This window comes from Danio rerio, chromosome 9 (assembly GCF_052040795.2).
Source record: "Danio rerio strain M-AB ecotype USA chromosome 9, GRCz13ab, whole genome shotgun sequence".
NCBI lineage: Eukaryota > Metazoa > Chordata > Actinopteri > Cypriniformes > Danionidae > Danio > Danio rerio.
In genome coordinates, this window is record NC_141029.1 from 13,374,536 (window position 1) to 13,393,474 (window position 18,939).

An 18,939-nucleotide genomic window follows, 5' to 3' on the forward strand; every position below is an offset into this window, starting at 1 on the left:
ATTATAAGTAGGTTGGGTTGGGGTTAGTGTTGGGGTTAGTGTAAGTTGACATGTACTTGCAAAGTTTCTTATAGTCAGTAAAATGTCTGTTGAAAGAGTTGTATCAACAGATATTAAGCAGATAATCTACTAATGCTCAAATGGACCATCAAAATAAAGTGTTACCAAAATTTCTGCCACATTCTAAATGGAACTAAAATGGACACATTCTTGTACACAAACTCTAAATACAGCTGTAAATGGGGTCTGAAAAGTTTTAAGCATGACCACTTTCAGAGGTAGTCAAAAACATATGCTCACGACATGTTCATTAACAGTCATAAAAGAAAAGACCACCTACCATGCATCTACTAACCTAATTTTTGGATATTATGGGATATGTTATTAAATTATGCCTGCTAACTGGTATTTAAACTTTGCTGTCTGAAATTTACGTCTAGTTTGAAGGTGTAAAAACCACAATGTTCTCTTATGAGTCCTATTTTGAACTTAGATCCAAAGCGATTGTCATACTTTTGTGAATGTTGCATTCATTTATCTACCACTGTCTTTTTTATCATTATTAAGCAAAGTTATTTTATAATATTATATTGACCATCTAAAAGTCTAAAGAAGGGGCGACACAGTGGTCGGGAGTAGAAGGTGAGCAGCACTGTCGCCTCACAGCAAGAAAATTGCTGGGTCAGTTGACATTTCTGTGTGGAGTTTACATGTTCTCCCTTTGTTGGCATGGGTTTACTCTGAGTGCTCTGGTTTCCCCCACAGTCCCAAGACATGTGCTATAGGAGAATTGAGTGTACTAAATCGGCCATAGTGTGTGTGAATGTGTGTATGGGTATTTCCCAGTACTGGGTTGCAGCTGGTAGAGCATTCGCTGTGTAAAACATATGCTAGATAAGTTGGTGGTTCATTCCGCTGTGGCAACCCCAGATGAATAAAGGGACTAACCTGAAGGAAAATGAACGAATGAATGAATTCTAAAGAAATCAGAAATGTGTAGACAAAGCGTTGTATTAAAAGTTTTCAGACAAAAATAAGACAAGAATGACATTCGCTTGGCTAGCTAAGGTACTTAAACTGTGTAATTATCAAGAAAATAAAGAACAGACTGGTCAAACAAGGCCAATTAATCCCCAAAAAGTGAACAAAGAGTTGTATTTGGGTGAATCCATCTGTTTTTATTTTGTCCAGATGCTCTCTGCAGTTCAATAGTGATGTTAAAAGCTACAAAAACTGGTGACAAAGAGTAAATCCTACCAATATCCCCCAAACAAAAACACAGACAGACTAAAAAAAGAAAAAACTTGACTTGCTGCAACATTCAGACCACATTGAAAGGGATTAATATGACCTCATGAGTTTGCCGTTGTACTCATGTAGCCCCATTCCAGCTCAAAACTGCATCAACAACAGATATAACTCCAGCACGTGTGAGAAAACAATCCATCATTCTTCACACTAACCTACAGTATGACAAAAGCACTCAGCAATCACCTATAGTCAATCCTGTGACTGATTAGTCATAACAAGAGATTATAGCAATGCCACTAGCCCTTTGGAATCTTAAAGATCTCGTGAACTGCTTTGAAATGTGCATTTTTTTTAATTAGATGTTTGACCTATTCTTAACTGAAAAATGTAGAGAGGGTGGGACATAGAGCTCCTCTTCATAAAAAAACAGCCAATAGCTTGCCAGTGAAAGTGGTTGAGCTCAAATAAAAAGTGTCTTAAAGGGGACAAGACATGTCAGATGCTGGAGAGCATATGATTGGTCAAGATTTGATGAGACAATGTAGTATGAGGGGATGTGGAAAAAAACAATCAGGAAACATTCGATTTTTAAGTGACAAACTACAAGCTTTACATGTATATATTTGTTTTGTATCTTTTAATTGGTAATTTTGTCACTGTTTTTGAGCACACTAGCTAATATATATCCTTAAAACGTACAGATAAAAACTAACATCTAAAAAAAAATGTTTAATTTTATAGGACCTTTAAAAAGGGCCTCATCATTAATACATAAACATGCAAATTCCCAAACACCCTTGTCAATATATGGATTCATCTTAAGAGATGCCCAAAATAGGCAGGGCAGCAACAGGAACAACAAAAATCAATTTTATTGTTTTGTTCATCCTGTCTAGTACACCCAACAGTGCAAAAAGGAAAAGCGATGACTTCAGTTGTCATCAACATCTCAGCACCATTACAGGTCGCCTGAGGAAGTCAAAGCCTGAATAGAAGAGTGTGAAACCCAAACCAGAGGAACTTTAAATCTAAGAGCTACGGGGCGACCAAAAGGCACGGCTTGGAATCTCAGGTCAGGGTTAAAGAGACTGAGATCCTCAGGACAAGAATGTATCTGGAAAAGGAATCCGGGTATTAGATGTGAGACTCTCTTTCGAGAGACACTTTTAAAGCAGGAATTCCTCTTTTAAAGAAGTCAGCTGTTGTTCCAGGCGACACGATCATTTCATCGATCCTTTTTTTAGGTTGCTCTAGTGAAGTGGACTTTGTGGGTATTTTTAACATGGCTGACAGTGGACTGAGACTGGGATGTATTTGTGGTTGTGTAAATTAATGGATGCATGTGCTGCTAGAGGAATGAGCTGCATTCCTCAGGCTCACATGTGAGCGAGAAACATAAACATTCCTTCAACCATGAATGCAAGAGAAGATGACCAGGCACAATAACTGTGTGACTAAACAATTTCTATATATCGAAATATGTCAGAAATAGTGTTTATTTGTAACAATGCTTTCAATTCTTTCCAATTCATCCTCACCATACATTGTCAACATTCATCGTCGTAACATGACCTGCACTAAATGTACAGTACATAGCTGAATGCTGATTTGCAGAAATATCCATTGTGGGAACTTAATAACAACTTTCCCACTATATGTACACTAATCACTTTCTAAAAAGACTCAAAAGGATAATATATGTTTACTTATTGCATTAAACTAAAGTCATTTTGCACTATGCACTGCTAACCCCCAAATCTAAACCTCTTCACAACAATTTAATAAACAAATACAAATTGTATACATTTATATATATATATATATATATATATATATATATATATATATATATATATACCAATACCGCACTCATACAGCCTCCTCATCTTTGTGTATTACTCCGCCTACATAGAGTGACAGCAGATCAATAAACTCACTACAGTTTGACAAAAAGTGCAGCTGTTGGACAACATAATGTACTTTTAAGGCTTTTTTAGTCAAGAATGTAGTTGTTTAGATTGCAACGATGCAGTTCATTTATAAGGATAGTGCCTATTTTAAAAATTTATCATTTTGATTCAGCATGTTGGCGGCCATCAGCCTGTCATACTGAGCAAAGCAAAGACTGTTGACGCTCCACCACAACATGGCAACAGAGACCACATAATAAGTTCTTAGAGACAAAAAAAACTCAAACTACAGCTGATCAAGTCATTATAAAAGCAGGTATTGGATATTCTAAGTCAATCTCTTCTGTGTTTTGTAGTGCTGTATTTATACCATAGTAATCTGCTAGTGTTTGTTTTACTTTGGCTTTTTCAGAGTTAATTAATGTGATACCCTGATTGCAACAGAGAAATACTGGGAAATGTCTCTAGACTGATGTCATTTCATGCCGCTCGGCCTTATCATCTTAAAATGTGAGCAAAATCCCATTTTGTCATCACTTTAGACATTAGACAATAGAACTGATCAAATACTAGCTCTAAAGTGATGTTAGTGAATAAGCAATGGTTTCTGCTGTTCTGATCATAAGCTGCACATGTGAATGAATGGCGGAAGAAAGTAGTTTCTCAAACAAAAGGATTTTGAGACTCTCCGTGTTTGATTTTCTTGTTTATACATGTTAATGCTATCAAACTGTACAAATGCAACATCACACTTGTAGCAGAGCGATATAGCTGTATATCGTCACTGGTGGGACTCCCACTAGTGCCATATCGCACTGCTACTCATGTGATATTGCTCATATATATATATATATATATATACATATATATATATATATATATATATATATATATATATATATATATATATATATATATATATATAGTTGAAGTCAGAATTATTAGCAACCCCTGAATTATTAGACCGCTTGTTTATCTTTTCCCCAACTTCTATTTAATGGAGAGAAGATTTCTTCAACAAATTTCTAAACATAATAGTTTTAATAACTCATTTCTAATAATGGTTATTTTATCTTTGCCATGAAGACAGTAAATAATATTTTACTAGATATTTTTCAAGACACTTCTATACAGCTTAAAGTGACATTTAAAGGCTTAACTAGGTTAATTAGGGTCACTAGGCGAGTTAGGGTAATTAGGCAAGTTATTCTATAACGATGGTTTGTTCTGTAGACTATCGAGAAAAAAAATAACTTAAAAGGGCTAATAATTTTGTCCCTAAAATGGTCTTTAAAAAAATTTAAACTGCTTTTATTCTAGCCAAAATAAAGCAAACAAGACTTTTTCAAGAAGAAAAAATATTATCAGACATACTGTGAAAACTCCCTTGCTCTGTTTAACATAATTTTGAAAATATTTAAAAAGAAGAAAAAAATTTGAAGGGGGCTAATAATTCTGACTTTAACTGTATATACACACACACACACACATACTTTAAACTAGCACTGTAGTCATGTGAGTCCACACAAGAAGCAGAATGACATTAAAGCTCAACTTTACAACTAAACTTTAAAAATAAATCAATAAATATTAAAATTAAAGATACTGAAAATGTATATGCGTATGAACCAAAGATGGCAATTATAAATCTTCAGCTGAAATGTTAACTAAAAAAAATACTTTCAGCTAAAATAACTAAACTGAAACCATAATGTCACAATTTTCTCACAGCGACAGATAACTGAATAAATTTCAAAAACTTGCACTTTAAAACCATCATCATGTACATTAACAACCAAAACACATAAAAAGCTTTCCATTTTTGTTAAAAACTGCTGTGCAAGCATATCTTGAGATACCACAAACCTGGTTAGATAACACACCATATACACATTTTCTAAAAGAACACAGGGTTTACTTCACTTTAAAGCACCAATGAGTCTATCACAGGTGGGAAAGCTGAGCAGAACAGCAATTGCATGCTTCATAAATCTCTCCACGGGAGGACGAACCCAATACCCAGACTAAGAACAAGCAAACTTAGTCATTAGAATCAATGCGCATGGACAGGTAAAGCTCCGGCAGGCTGATCTGAATGACACACTCTCAGTCTTCAATGGTTTAGTGACTCAGCGGCTGGCAGAGGAAGGATGAGGGCTTGTCTGAGAGAGAACATGGCCTGAAGGGGAAGCCAGGGATTTGGCAATATCATTACGCCTTGTCCCAAGCTTGGATTCAGATGGGAATGTTAGTTTAACCCCAATTTACAAATGGCAAAGAATCTGTAGGTCAAAGCTTGGAAAAATCCATCCTCCTTATCAGACATGCTGTTTTAATAATCCAAAAACCATTCGTTTAACTCATGTTTTCAGTGTCCCAGATTAATTAAAGCCACACTGAATGGGAACTTCCTCCCGACGGCGGCCCGGGTCTATAAATAATCATGGAATGTTTGCGTTGTTACTTTTAAGCCTCGTCATTCCGGTTGGATCCACACACGTGGGTCCAAGCTCTTAATCTTAAATGCTTCTCAGACCCCTTCTGTCCTCCTCCACCCCAGACAGATGTTAAATTACTCTTCCCATTTAGACCCACTGTTGTCCTTCAATGCTCTTCTGTGAAAGCCCATTTTTACATGAGACTTCCAATCTTAATGCAACTCAGTTTGACAAAACACAAGGGTTGTGTGCTAAACAGCTGCCTATTTAATGAAGTAAAAATAAGCATTCTTTAATTAGACTCCCGAAAACCATTAGACCACCAAAGTTAGGAGAGAACAACACATGCAGCGCTTAAAGCAACTGGATAAACTGGATTACTTCTCACGGGGTCCTTAATAATAATTTTAAAAAGCGTGTCAACGTCTACTCTGCGGTGGTCTGAAACACTGGAAGAGGTTTTATGAGGCCATCTGAAAGCTATACATTAGTTTCTGAGATTTTATTATGAGCAGGTTTGTTCTGACACAGCGACTCAACAGCAAAGCAGAGAGTGGGAGGCATGAAACACATCCTGGGGGTCTTCACTGAGTCATTTATGCTAGTTTTACTGTGGATCAAGATGGTATTTTGTTCACCGCTGTTCTAGTGATCTTCAAAGGCTGTGATTTGGTGTTACAAAACCTTTGAACTTGAGGATTGTTGCAGGGACTCCCCCATTTTTCTCACCTGGAGAGGCAGAGGGTCCTGACAGATTTAACAACTATGAATGAACCACATCAAGTACCATTTAGAATTTATAGGCCATGTTTTATGGCTAAATATACCTGATTCAGCAAAACAGAAAGAATGAATTATTATGCTTATAAAAAAGGATAAAAGTAGACTCACTATAGAACAAACATGATTGATTTCATTTTATTTAACATTTTTCCATTTGGGAAATCAATTATAATTGGTTAAAAACATTGACAGAGACAGCTTTGAGTATTTTTACTGTACTGTAAAACACAAGCCTACACAACAAACTTAGAAAAGGTTTCGCTATTTAGGTGTAAACTTTTTTTTCATGGCAAGGTTGCCATTTGAATGACTCCATAACATACATCTTTGTAAAAATTAAACATGTGTCTCCTGACCTGCCTATTTTATTATATAAAAGAACAAGTGAGTCTACAAAATTGTATTATATTTTAAATGATTAAAATCTTGCTGAACTAATACATTTCTGGTTTGAAAGATAGTGGCAAAATATAATACATTTAAAAATGACAATTAATATTTTGGCACTTAACTGTGGTCTAAACAAGAGTCTTTTAATGTTTCATCACGAGACTCTTGTTCAAAACACTTTTTTATTTATACATAAACTACTGCTGAATAAAACGTTAGTGAGTGTATACACACACTCATGCCTGTATTATGTGTTTGTGTACGCATAAACAGCACTGGCATATTATTTTGACACTTGTCTGGCTTGGATACTCAGTTAAAGACACAAAAAAACGACATTAAGTGATTAAAACTTTAAGCAAGCACTGCAGCATCCTTTTAAAAACAGCGCCCTGTCAAATGAAACCGGGAGAGATGTTTCTAGTGAAGTGTCAGTACGTTTTCTCCTACCTCAACAAAGAAGTTATCCATCTGTAATGCGGTCCAGCCCGGTGTTTGGTGACCAGGGTACCACGGACTCTTGAGTCCCGTAAAGATGCTCAGCACTCACGCGCTTAACATACAGCTGAAGTTCCCATCGCACCGTCCGGACAGTAATTCCTCTGATAAACCTTCAAGTTTTCTTTAAACACGGTTGAGAGAGTGATTCAAATACCACTATAACGCATGTGTGTGTCTGTGGTGTGTGTCAGGAGAAGCTCGTGTTTATCCCGGAGGCGCTCCTGCTGCTCTCTCGCTCGTGCGCTTCTGTATCTTTGTGTGGAGAAAACACTGAGGCCACCGGCTCATTTGGGTATGACTGTGAATGGGCGGGGCTTCACTGCGATACTCCGCCTACAAGACACACCCGTGAGCGGAACAGCGGCATAATAAGAAACTCTTCACACACACTGAATGAATAGTATAGCCCAAAGCAATTTTTTTTTTTACCTCATATATATTTTAGAATGCTGCAATTGTGAAAGACTAATAGAGTACAATGTTGCTATAAAAATATTTTACTGTGATGCAGTTATTGTTTTATTGATGTAATATTAATAACCTCGTCATCTTTGTTCTACATTTATCATTTGTGATTCATGGTTGCCAGGTTTAGACTATGTTAGGGTTTATTGCATATATTTGTAATTTGAATATAATTTGTTTACACCTTCAAATCACATTATCATTGATAGCTGTTTAAAAAAAAGTAATTTTAAAATTATAGTTACATTTTCAACATCAAAAGTTGTTATTATTAGTTGTTTTATTGTAATGTATACAATTCACACCATTAACAACAGCTCAATAAACAGCTGTTAGTTAATTAATTGGGTAGGATTAGGGATGTAGAATAATCACACTTTATAAGTACTAACAAACAGTTAATATGGTAATCATTTGCAGGCATTAGGCCAGAGGTTAATTGTAAGAACTAGTACTTAAACTAATGTGTTACTGATTATTTTTAACCTACTGTACAGTTGTTCATCTTAGATGCCTAAATTCTCAAAATACATTTGTATTATGCTTTTGGGAATGTGATTTTGCCTGACACCCATCCAATGAATTTGGGGTTTTCTGAGTGTTCCATAAGAAGAGAGAAAAATGATCCAGGGAATTCTATTTTAGGAAAAATCTGGAATGCCTTTGACCCACTTACCATCAGGATTACCACTGTCCTCTAAGGAAAGTCACCCAAATTCAAACTTCAGTGCATGCTTGTATATCAGTTACACTGAAAAAAATTTGGAGTAGGATTTACTTAAAAAAAGTTAGGAAAGTTTTTTCACTTAGAAAATGTGAGTAATTTCAATAGAATTCCCAAGTAAAAACTAAACACAAGGAACTGTAGCTTTAATTAGAAAATCTCAAGTAAAGTTTACTTGGAATTTCCCAGTAAACTGTATTGACTGTTTGTTTATATATTTTACTTAAGTAATGCTTATAAATGTTTTTTTTTTTTACACAATAATCCTAGTTATCTTATTTAAAATTTTGAGTAACCTTTACTTTAAATATTATTTGATGTTGTTGATGTATTTAAATGGTGGTCAACAAAATAACAGACATACATTTTACTTGAATACTTTTATTTCTATGAGATTCCTTAACAGATGAGAGCATCAGATGCACTATAGTGCATTTTACTCCAGGAAACTTTTTTAGAATATCACACATGCATTAAAATGCATAAACATTTAAACATATAAACATAAAATATACCTTTTTAAATATAACAAACATTTTACAAAAATCTCAGTTGCAGATATCAAATACAAAAGTGTGAAAGTGCAAATAATGTCAAACTAGTAGCTGCCTTTCATTAGGTAACTTTAATTTCAATAAGATTAAACTAAGGGAACAAAAACATCAAAAAATAAAAAAATAAAACTCTGCATTTATAGTCTCCAGAAGAATGGTTATGTTAAACAGTACTGTAGTTGAAGTTGTAGTTGTTTTCTGAACAACCTTTCATGCAAAAAAAAACAAAAAAAAAAACAGTAAAACAGCATAAGTAGTGTAAATAAGTGCAAGTAGTGCTCAACTAGCAGATTACATTAGAAGCTTTCTATGCAAAGAGTTAACCTTTGGAGAGAATTTTAAAGCATCTAGGCCAAGAAAGATTTTCTGAAACACTTCAAATGTGTTTCTCAGCTTTGGGGGATAGCTTAGGTTTAGGGAGTAAATGCAGCCCATGAGTGAAAGACATGCATTTGTGAGATTTTTACATCCCAGCAGCACCTCAGTTCCCTCGATGACAATGATGACATCAGATCTACTGGCATCTTCCTCTTCTACAGATCTGCTCAGGACGATGATTTTCATGACATGACTGGCGAAGGTATCCTTAATCATGTCTCTGCTGACATCCTGTGAAATACACAAATCAGTGCAAAGTGGTTAAAATACTGTACAGTATCACTTTTTCAATTTTCCTCAATGGGTTCCTGTTCTGAGACAAACTGTCCACTAGTCTTCAGTATATTTAGCATTTTCTGCATATTTAAACCCAATATGCAGTTTCTTCAGCAGTATCTGTATGCTGTTAAGTAATACTTTTACATTGAACACAATAATGAGACTCATACACAATTATTACAGTAGATAGAAACATTTAGTGATGCTAATAAAGATAACACTGTACATTTAGAGTCAGGAGGGTGTAAACCTCTGGAAATGATAATTAGTGTAAATTATTATGTCTTTTGGGAAACATTTGAATGGTTTCTATAGACAATATATAAATGAAAGATAAGAAATATATACAAAATAACAATTTACACTGGAAATCCTGTCTAAAATTTTACATACACCTGACATTTAAATGTATGGTGCTGCCTTCTTGACCATCACTGGGTGTTCTATAAGTTTTGTAACAATGGTGTATAAGCCTTTCAATTTTCCTCAGTATAAAAACATGGATCTCAGCATCATCGTCAGTGCTTGACAGGGTTCAAATATGCAGAAAACAAATACAGTATATCAGTCAAACCACTACTGTCTACATCCAAAAATCAAGGAAAAATAGAAATGGATGTAGCTGTGTATGTAGCTAGCTAACTGCTAGCTGCTACACTAATTATTGTATATCCATGTCTGGACCCCGCCTCCCAGTATGACGTTAGATGACCCAAGACTTGACGACGCCAGGCCATGTAAGGACTTCAAACAAAGTCAGCACTAGACTAATAATTGATTATTACTTTTTCTTTGATTTGTTTCAATTTATTGATCATTCAACAATGTGTGTTTTGTAAAGCTGCCTTGTAACATTGTACACTGTAAAAAGTACTATACAAATAAATTTGAATTTAATTGAACTGTAATACCTGGTGGTCTTCAATGAGCTCCTCAGCTGATTCTCCAAGGAAAGACAGGAGGCAGCGAATCACAACGTCTTGCCTATCTTCAAGCCTATCTTCTTGCTGTTAAAAACAGAAGTAAAATGCAGCGAACATTAAATGTGTATACATCTACATATAACAACATATTTACAGAGTCAGGAAGCAGCATACCATCCCATAAGTGATTCACAATTGTAAACAAAATTTACATTTTACCTGGCTGAGTGAATCCAGCAAATGTCTAATTCTTATGCCAGCAACCCCACCCTTCATCTCAAACAAAGCCAGGAGTTTTGGAGTATAGAAGTCCAGCTTTTCCAAGAATGTACGCTCCAAGGAAATTGTGGTGATTCTTCTAAATTCATTCTTGATCTAAAACAGAAAATAAAATGTAACACAATCAAGTGATGATTAGAGTTGAGTGCACTGGTAAATTTTTGTATTGCACTTCAAAAAATTTATATTTGAAATCACTGCATATTATGCCAACAAAGAAAAGAAGTGAAGTTTACCTCAGATTCACAGAAAAGGGCTGGCCATCTCTCCATGAAATCTTTAACAGCAGGGCAGTCCTTAACTACTTCTGTTCTTCGATAGGAGAAAGTCTTCTCCATTTTCTCGCCAATGATGTTTTTGTTGTTTTTCTTCCTAATTTCATTAAGGAGATCTAGTCTCTCCTTCTCCAAACTTTCTCCTGTTTCCCCAAATGGAAATGGTGGCAAGTAATTTACTTCAGCCTTCCTAGGTCTTTTGAAGCCTTTTGGAGTAGGGTTTTCATTTGTCTTCCTTTTCTGGTTCACCTCAAGCTCTGGGCAAGAAAGCTGGCTACCTCTTAATTTGGCTCGATAATTTCCCATTTTATATTTAATCCTTTGTTGCCACCCATATTGTCCATTAAAGGACCCTGGCTCTTTGAGGCATGGATACTTTTCAATCAACATCTCCACTACATTCATAATTTGGACACCTGTTGGATATGCAGTGTAACAAAATATTGTCTCTGCTAGCGTCTCAAGGACACTACTTGTCACTCTATGATTGTTCAAGAGAGTGCCGTCCTTTTGGTAGGCTTTGTTTCCATCTGAAAGCAAGAGCTCAGTATCAAAGGAGAAAGTAGGTACTATAAACTTTGTTGGCCATCCTTGAGAACGGCATGATGTGGTAGTCTCAGAGGACGATAAAAGAACAGTGTCCTGAGATCCGCTGGATGTGGAGTCAGAAGAAAGGTAAGTGTCACTTACAGGAGTCAGCCCAACAGTGTCCTGAGAACTGCATGACCTGGCATCAGACTCTGTTGGTAGAGTTGATCTATTCATAGCAACCATATTTAGGGTGATGGGTTCAGTTTGTACTACTTTTAGAGTACATTTATCCTGCACATCATCTACTGAGTCCAAATTGAAAAACTGTCCCCCAAATTCCATGTCTTCATACATCAAAGTAAAGCATTCTGGAATACTGAATGTTTCTTGGATTATACTTTTGAGCTCCTGGAGAGTACTGGGGATGCCTGAGGGCAGAACCAATTTGCGAACATCATTCTCTCCAAAAACTAATCGCAGCTTTGCTGGGGTGCACATCTGCAACAGATACAAAAAAATAAATGAACAATTTATTACAATATGAATTAAGTACAATATTAACTTTGATAATCATGTACCTAAACAGAAGGAGTAATGTAGTGCTTTAAGGTAGTTAGTCGTCTTCCTGCAACAGTGTATGCAGCCAGAGGATAGTAGTCTACCATTTCTTTTTGCTCCAGTATCTGAATGTTGCCTGTGTGTTCCAACTCATAGCTCCTAAAGTGCTCGTTATACCATGTGCTTAGTAGTCTGACAACAAAGGCCAGTTCATTACAAACCAAGATAATCTGTAACACCTCAGAAAAGTCTGGCAAATCTGCAGTAAAGCCATGACATAGCAACATCCCTGGTTTGTAGTTGGTGCCTGAGAAGTGCATATTGTTTGCAACATGCACCACTGTGACATGTGGATACCTGTGTTGCACCAAATCTTTTATTCCATCCTTTAGCACATCCACAGAGACTTGTGAAGTTGTTGTGACTGAAAGTGATGACTTTGTCACATTTGAATCATGGAGATGCAATGCAACCATGAGCTGGTGTTTTTTTGCAAGGGACAGCAGTATGTTCCTGAAACAGCCTGTTTGTCTGACAATTTTTTTAAAAAAGCTATGTTTAGCTTCAAATCTCATGGTCCACAGGGCTGCCAAAGGACCAAATTCCTGAATAAGCTCAGGGTAGTGTTCGAGAAAGTGGTGTTTGGGGAGGAGCTTTTCTTGAGGAAAAACTTCCAGATATCTGTTTCGGTGCTCAGATATTAAAGTGGCAAGGTAGCAGATGCTCTGCTCAGTATGCACTGGGGCCACTGCAAGTTCCACGATGTCTTTAAGGGTCATTAACATCTGCCATACTTCATCATCCTCAGGTACTTTCAAACCTATTATGAGAGGCAACAGACGCAACAGACACCAATTTTCGTGTGCATTCCCTCCTACAGTTCTTTTTGTGGCAAAATGACTAGGAATCACATGTGGACGATTTGTTTGGTCACTCCACTTATAAGGGAACTGTTGAATGCAAGTATTGAGCTCCACAAGAGAAAAATATCTCTTCTTGATGAAGTCTTGAAATGACAATGCCAGTTCCAATGGAACGACACCTTCAAGAAGGTCATGTAACACATCTGGTGGGTAACCAGATGTTACATGAAAATGTTGTAGTTTTTCAGACAGTGCACACTGTTTTTTCACACCATAGCAATGAGTGGAAATAGGACTTGACATAGCCGTCTCAACATGCAGAGTGTGCTGCTCTTTATCTCTCCTCTGAAAAAGTCCAGATCTTACATCTGTGGTCTGAAACTGGGACCTTTCTCCAAGACAAAATCTGCAGACATTAGATCCTGTGAAGTTTTCAACGAATCCTCCCAAAGAATGGGCTCCCAAATTATCAGCCACCACGCTCACCACAGTGCCTTTCATGATTTTTCCTAAACTTGGAATAAAAATACCATCTTTTTCCAAGCTTTGAAGATCTGTCAGGAGTGGCTCTAAAACTTTCTGATATCCAAATCGCTTTGTGTCATCTGCTTTGCACAGAATAGCTAAATTGATAGAAGCTAGTGTTGATCGTGCATGTGCTGGAAAGTTTCCTAACACCCAATAGACGGCCGTAACTTTGTGGATCTTGCGGGAAGTTCCCAAGGGGTTGCACACTTCGAAATCATCGATATACAAAATAAGACTTAATCTATCCTCATCTCCAGCCAAAAAATAATTTTTACTGAAGTGAGATCCATCTTGGAAAGACTGGTATTGTGATGCACATCCAGATTTTCTTTGAGTGACCAAGTCTTTTTCTTCTACATTCTTCAAGATTTGCAATAACGACTGAAGTATTGGGACATACTGGAATGTTCTGTTGTCTTTATTGTGTAGTATGTATTCTACTGGTTCAACGACTGAAAAATGTGCTTTCATGAATTGTGACCTCTTAAATGACGTTGAAAAAGGGCCATCTTTCCCTAGAGCTGAACTTAAAGGGTGTGATTCACAAAGATTTTTTTACCAAATCTGAGATAACCGCTGAATGTACTTCACAGTTATGTTTCTTCAAAGTGGACTCAACAACATCTTTCAAAACTGGAGCAGATGCAGCGGAAGATAGGAACTGAAGGTCATCTACAATTTGATCAATACACTTGCCGGACACATTGAAATTACTTTGCAACTTTAGAAGAAGTTGTCCAAACTTCTTCTTTACAACTTCAAGTAAGTTCTCTCCTGCATCAACCAAAGTTTCATCAAGTTCTGTGTCATCATCAGAGACCACTAGATCATTTTGAAAAGCAGCAGGATTTGGGTATTTTTTCAAGACTTCAGTTTTAAAATCTTCAATGGAGTGTGTATTGTGTTTCCTGTGTTTATGAGTCGCAAAGGTTGAATAAATGTTGGTACTGAAGCTGCAGTTTTTGAACACACATGTCATTACCTCATACCTCCTCATATGGCTTCTAAGGTGTTCAAAATATTGCTTCTCCGAAGAGAATGGAGTTGCACTGCATTTTAGACAACTAAATGACAGCACCTCGCTTGGTTTGTCTGATTCCGTGTGGTTTCGGGATAAGTGTATCTGAAGGGCATTAAATGTTTTAAATGAACAAGGACAATCTGCATAAAGACATGGTATTGATGATTGACGGCCTGCATTTCCATGTTTGAGCCTTAAGTGTTTTAATAGCTGTAGTCTTCGGTTTGACTGAAAGCTGCATTTTTTACATAACCACCTCATTCTCCAGCACCTAAAGTTAACAAACGATGCACATGTGAATGCATACTTATTGCTACCTATCTGTGAGGTGTGCTGTAATAAAGTATTGCCAACTTACCTTGCATTAGCTTGAATACTGAGTGCAATATCTGTAAAAGAATGTAAGAAATGTTTATGTCAGAATTAATTTTTAACTACTTGCAAATATCAACCACGTGTAAAGTAGATATTGGTCAGTAAAAGAACATCATGAAACAAAATACAGGCTTTACAACTTATGTAAGGTTGATTGTTAAGTAATTAAGATTTATTTAAACAAGCATTTAGACTTGTGTAAATGCAAAAGTGTGCAGTACAGTCACCTTATCGATTTCTATATATAGCTATTATACCCGATAGTATAGGTAAACAATATAAATAAAGTTCAAGGTAATATTTGCCTTTTACAAGTGCATTTTAAAAACTAAGCTTAATCCTATTAATACGCGAAAAACAGGGTGATTATTAAATTTCGGCAGCTCGAACTTTTCTGGGACAGAATGCTTGAACACGACAGGGCAATGTATGGAAGCCCGTTCCCGCCACTAAATAAAAAAAAATTTAATAAATAAAATGAAATAAAAAAAATTCTAAAGTCAGAATTCTGAGTTAAGTCGCAATTCCGAGTTATAAAGTCAGAATTCTGAGTTATAAAGTCAGAATTGCGAGTTATAAAGTCAGAATTCTGAGTTATAAAGTCAGAATTGCGAGTTATAAAGTCAGAATTGCGAGATATTAAGTCAGAATTGCGAGTTATTAAGGAGTTTCCTGTTATGGCGACTGACCATAAATGGAGTGTTAAAGACTCACATTAGCCCATAATCACAACATAAAGCCTATATCCAACTGTTTATTGTTTATCACGCTTTTAAAAAGAAAATATAGGCTAGTTAAACTAGGCTGTCTATTTATTTGTATGGATTTGTTCTTTATAATTATGCCACTTACAACATTTGGTCTAAATAGCAATTATAAAGCATTAAACAGAAACTAGCTGTAGCTTGTGTGATTCCTCCAAAAGACTAAAATTAAGATTTCTTTATTATTTCTGTATTATATGTGTAACGATATGATTTACATTTTGTTACAGCTGTTGTTTCACGTTGTAAGGGTGCCCTCATGTGGTGTACATATGTACAGACATATGCAGGCTATTGTACACAGGGATAAAACTAAAAGGGCTGTATTAGTTCATATTTCAGTTCAGTAAAAGTGTCAACCAAATACTGTGTCCTCCTGGCCTTTATTGGGAAAATTGGGCTGTGAATCCATACCAGATCACAAGCAGAGAACCTGAAAGAGTCTTTAACACACATTTATGGTCAGTCGCCATAACAGTAAAGTCCATAACTCGGAATTGCGACTTTATAACTCAGAATTCTGACTTTATATCTCGCAATTCTGACTTTATAACTCAGAATTCTGACTTTATAACTCGCAATTCTGACTTTATATCTCGCAATTCTGACTTTATAACTCGGAAATCTGACTTTATAACTCGGAATTCTGACTTTATAACTCGCAATTCTGACTTTATATCTCGCAATTCTGACTTTATAACTCGGAAATCTGACTTTATAACTCGGAATTCTGACTTTATAACTCGCAATTCTGACTTTATATCTCGCAATTCTGACTTTATAACTCGGAATTCTGACTTTATAACTCGCAATTCTGACTTTATATCTCGCAATTCTGACTTTATAACTCAGAATTCTGACTTTATATCTCGCAATTCTGACTTTATAACTCGCAATTCTGACTTTATATCTCGCAATTCTGACTTTATATGCGGGAACGGGCTTCCATAGCAATGCCTCGAGCTAAATTTGCACGGATGTTAAAACTCATTTTTACAATAATCTGACAAGATTAGGTCATATATAAAACTTAAGACAATTGTTTTCGACAGATCATGCCGTTTGCTAATAACGGATTGTGGTGCAAATCGCAAACTCCGTCAACTATATTAATAGCTTTATTTAGTAATGATTTAACTCTGTTATCCGTGTGTTAAACAAAACAAAACTAAGATTACGTTTTAACGTTATCCAAAAATCTGTTAGCAATTAACATGAACACTTTAGCATCCGTAACTTGATAAAAAAGAAACGGTATAGGCACAAACCACTGGGACTGCAGATAGCTTAATAACTCTACACTTTTCTGCAAACATTCTTCGATTAATTAATAAGCTTATTAATAACTTACCGTGGTAAAAATCACTTTAGCCGTCGTGAAGTCTCTCTTCCTTTCCTCTGTGCGCGCCACTTCAAACTCAGAGCCAAAGACGCATGCGCATCAATTATCTTGCTGAACAGTACATTTTACTTGAGTTGTTCATTTTTTGGTGTGATTTGATTAGATGGCAAACACTAAGTAAATATTACTTAGGAGATTGTATTCAAATCTACATATGTATTTTAGAACAATAAATGACAAAGAAACTGCAAGTAATGTACTGAATTAAACATGCCATTTTTAAGTAAAAAGACAAAATAGTATTTGTTTGTAAAACATACTTAAATAATGTTTCCATTATTTACAAGGTCAAAAAATCACTTTTTACAGTGTATCACCTCTAAATTCAAATCTGTGTATGTGTATGAAAACAACAATATCAATCAGTATTTGAGATCTAATTGATATAAAATATATAAATATAATATAATATAAAATTTTATCTCAGAAAAAGGAGTCCACGCCCTCCATATTAGCGAGAGCTCATCTAAGCGTGTTTGACCTTTACAATGGGGTTAATTATATTCATGTCGGCTCCTCTGAATCTTTGTTAGGAGCTGCTCTGGAGTCAAAGACTGAGTGAGTGTGTCTGTATGCGTGTGTACAGCTGCTCTTGCTGTAGGCGAACTGCTGTTTGACCTCTCTTTCAGCTTAGATTTCTGTCCGCCTGGGATGAAAGGACAGAGAAAGTTGCTAGGTTTAAATAATGATAATATGAAAATATAGTGAATGCAATATAATGTGTAAATTACTTTTAGACATTTGCTCTGGAACTTGAGACATGGCTTCAAATCTTTACAAAAGATTTGGACGAAATTAAATATGAAAGCTTGTTTCCACCACTGGATAAAGAAATGTTTTGCACAATTCAGACTTGTCTTATATTTGTGAGCTTATAGTTTTATCACAAGCTTTACTTATAATAATTATAAAGTACACAGTTAAGAAGATTAAGGCATAGTTTGAGAAAAACATGTTGCAGTTCTGTCATTTTTAGCAGATCTGTCAAATTTCTCAGAAAGTTGACTACGTTTAAATCTAATAATTTTAAAGTTTTGATTTCAGAATTGGTAGTTCATTCCACTGTGGCAACCCCAGATTAATAAAGGGACTAAGCCGAAAAGAAAATGAATGATTTCAGATTTGTCATATTTAAGTGTCATACTCTTTGAGTTACATTTCACAAATCTTTTTTTGGAAAGTATGACTATTTCTTGCTGTTGTGACTTTCTTCACAGAATTGCAAGCTTGTGTCAGCTTGAAAAACTTTTTTTTTTTTTCAATTGTGACCTTATTTTTGCTGGCATGAGTTTAAATCTGACAAATCAAATATTTTTTCACAATTGAAAGTTTAAATCTCAGAATTTGATATTTTTGTTTCCTCTTATTCTAAATTAACATCATAATTGTGATTGAGATATTAACTCAAAATTGCACTAAGGAGTGGAGTAAAAAGTCAAAACTCTAAAATATAAAATCAGGTATTCGATAGGAAAAATAAGTCTATTTAAAACAAAAATGAAGACCTATGAGATTAAAAAAGTCTCAATTATCTTTATTTCATTTTTCATTATTCTGTGGTTGAAATGGGCTTCCAAACCAGACAAGTGTACTTTGAAGTTCAGATTTTAAAAATCGTGTCTCCTTCAAAATGTGAGTCCTATAAACTTTTTTAAGATTTAAGATTAGATTAGTCGAGAATCAATAGAAATGGAATCAAGTGACTCTTTTGGGGATAAAATAATGTTCTCTCCATTCTCGCTATTCC

General features: G+C 35.5%; 3 protein-coding genes across 5 annotated transcripts in view; all 3 read right to left on the reverse strand.

Annotated features, from left to right (window-relative positions):
• The window catches only part of myo10l3 (myosin X, like 3), a 157,177-nt gene extending 149,644 nt beyond the window's left edge, over nucleotides 1-7,533 (reverse strand). For all 3 annotated transcript variants that reach the window (XM_087267542.1, XM_087267541.1, XM_087267540.1), the window contains exon 1: nucleotides 7,223-7,533. In XM_087267542.1, coding sequence (XP_087123668.1) covers nucleotides 7,223-7,243 — 21 coding nt within the window. In that variant the 5' untranslated portion in view covers nucleotides 7,244-7,533. The remainder of the gene's footprint in view (nucleotides 1-7,222) is intronic.
• The window catches only part of LOC141376079 (uncharacterized), a 996,984-nt gene that overhangs the window by 445,915 nt on the left and 532,130 nt on the right, over nucleotides 1-18,939 (reverse strand). The gene's annotated exons all lie outside the window — the stretch shown is intronic.
• Nucleotides 8,828-17,226, reverse strand: LOC147842286 (uncharacterized). Its single transcript, XM_087267567.1, has 6 exons — nucleotides 17,142-17,226; nucleotides 15,010-15,040; nucleotides 11,112-12,179; nucleotides 10,816-10,971; nucleotides 10,585-10,680; nucleotides 8,828-9,625 (listed from the first exon to the last, which is right to left on the reverse strand). Exons 3-6 carry the CDS (start codon nucleotides 12,177-12,179, stop codon nucleotides 9,308-9,310), a joined length of 1,638 nt encoding a protein of 545 aa, XP_087123693.1. The 5' UTR covers nucleotides 15,010-15,040; nucleotides 17,142-17,226; the 3' UTR covers nucleotides 8,828-9,307.

Excerpts from the sequence above, each read along its gene's own strand:
- LOC147842286 (XM_087267567.1), bottom strand. The coding sequence starts at position 12,179 with ATGTGCACCCCAGCAAAGCTGCGATTAGTTTTTGGAGAGAATGATGTT. Across the intron at positions 10,681-10,815 it reads TGCTGGATTCACTCAGCCAG|CAAGAAGATAGGCTTGAAGA; the intron begins GTAAAATGTAAA and ends TGTTTTTAACAG. Across the intron at positions 9,626-10,584 it reads AGCTCATTGAAGACCACCAG|GATGTCAGCAGAGACATGAT; the intron begins GTATTACAGTTC and ends TGTATTTCACAG.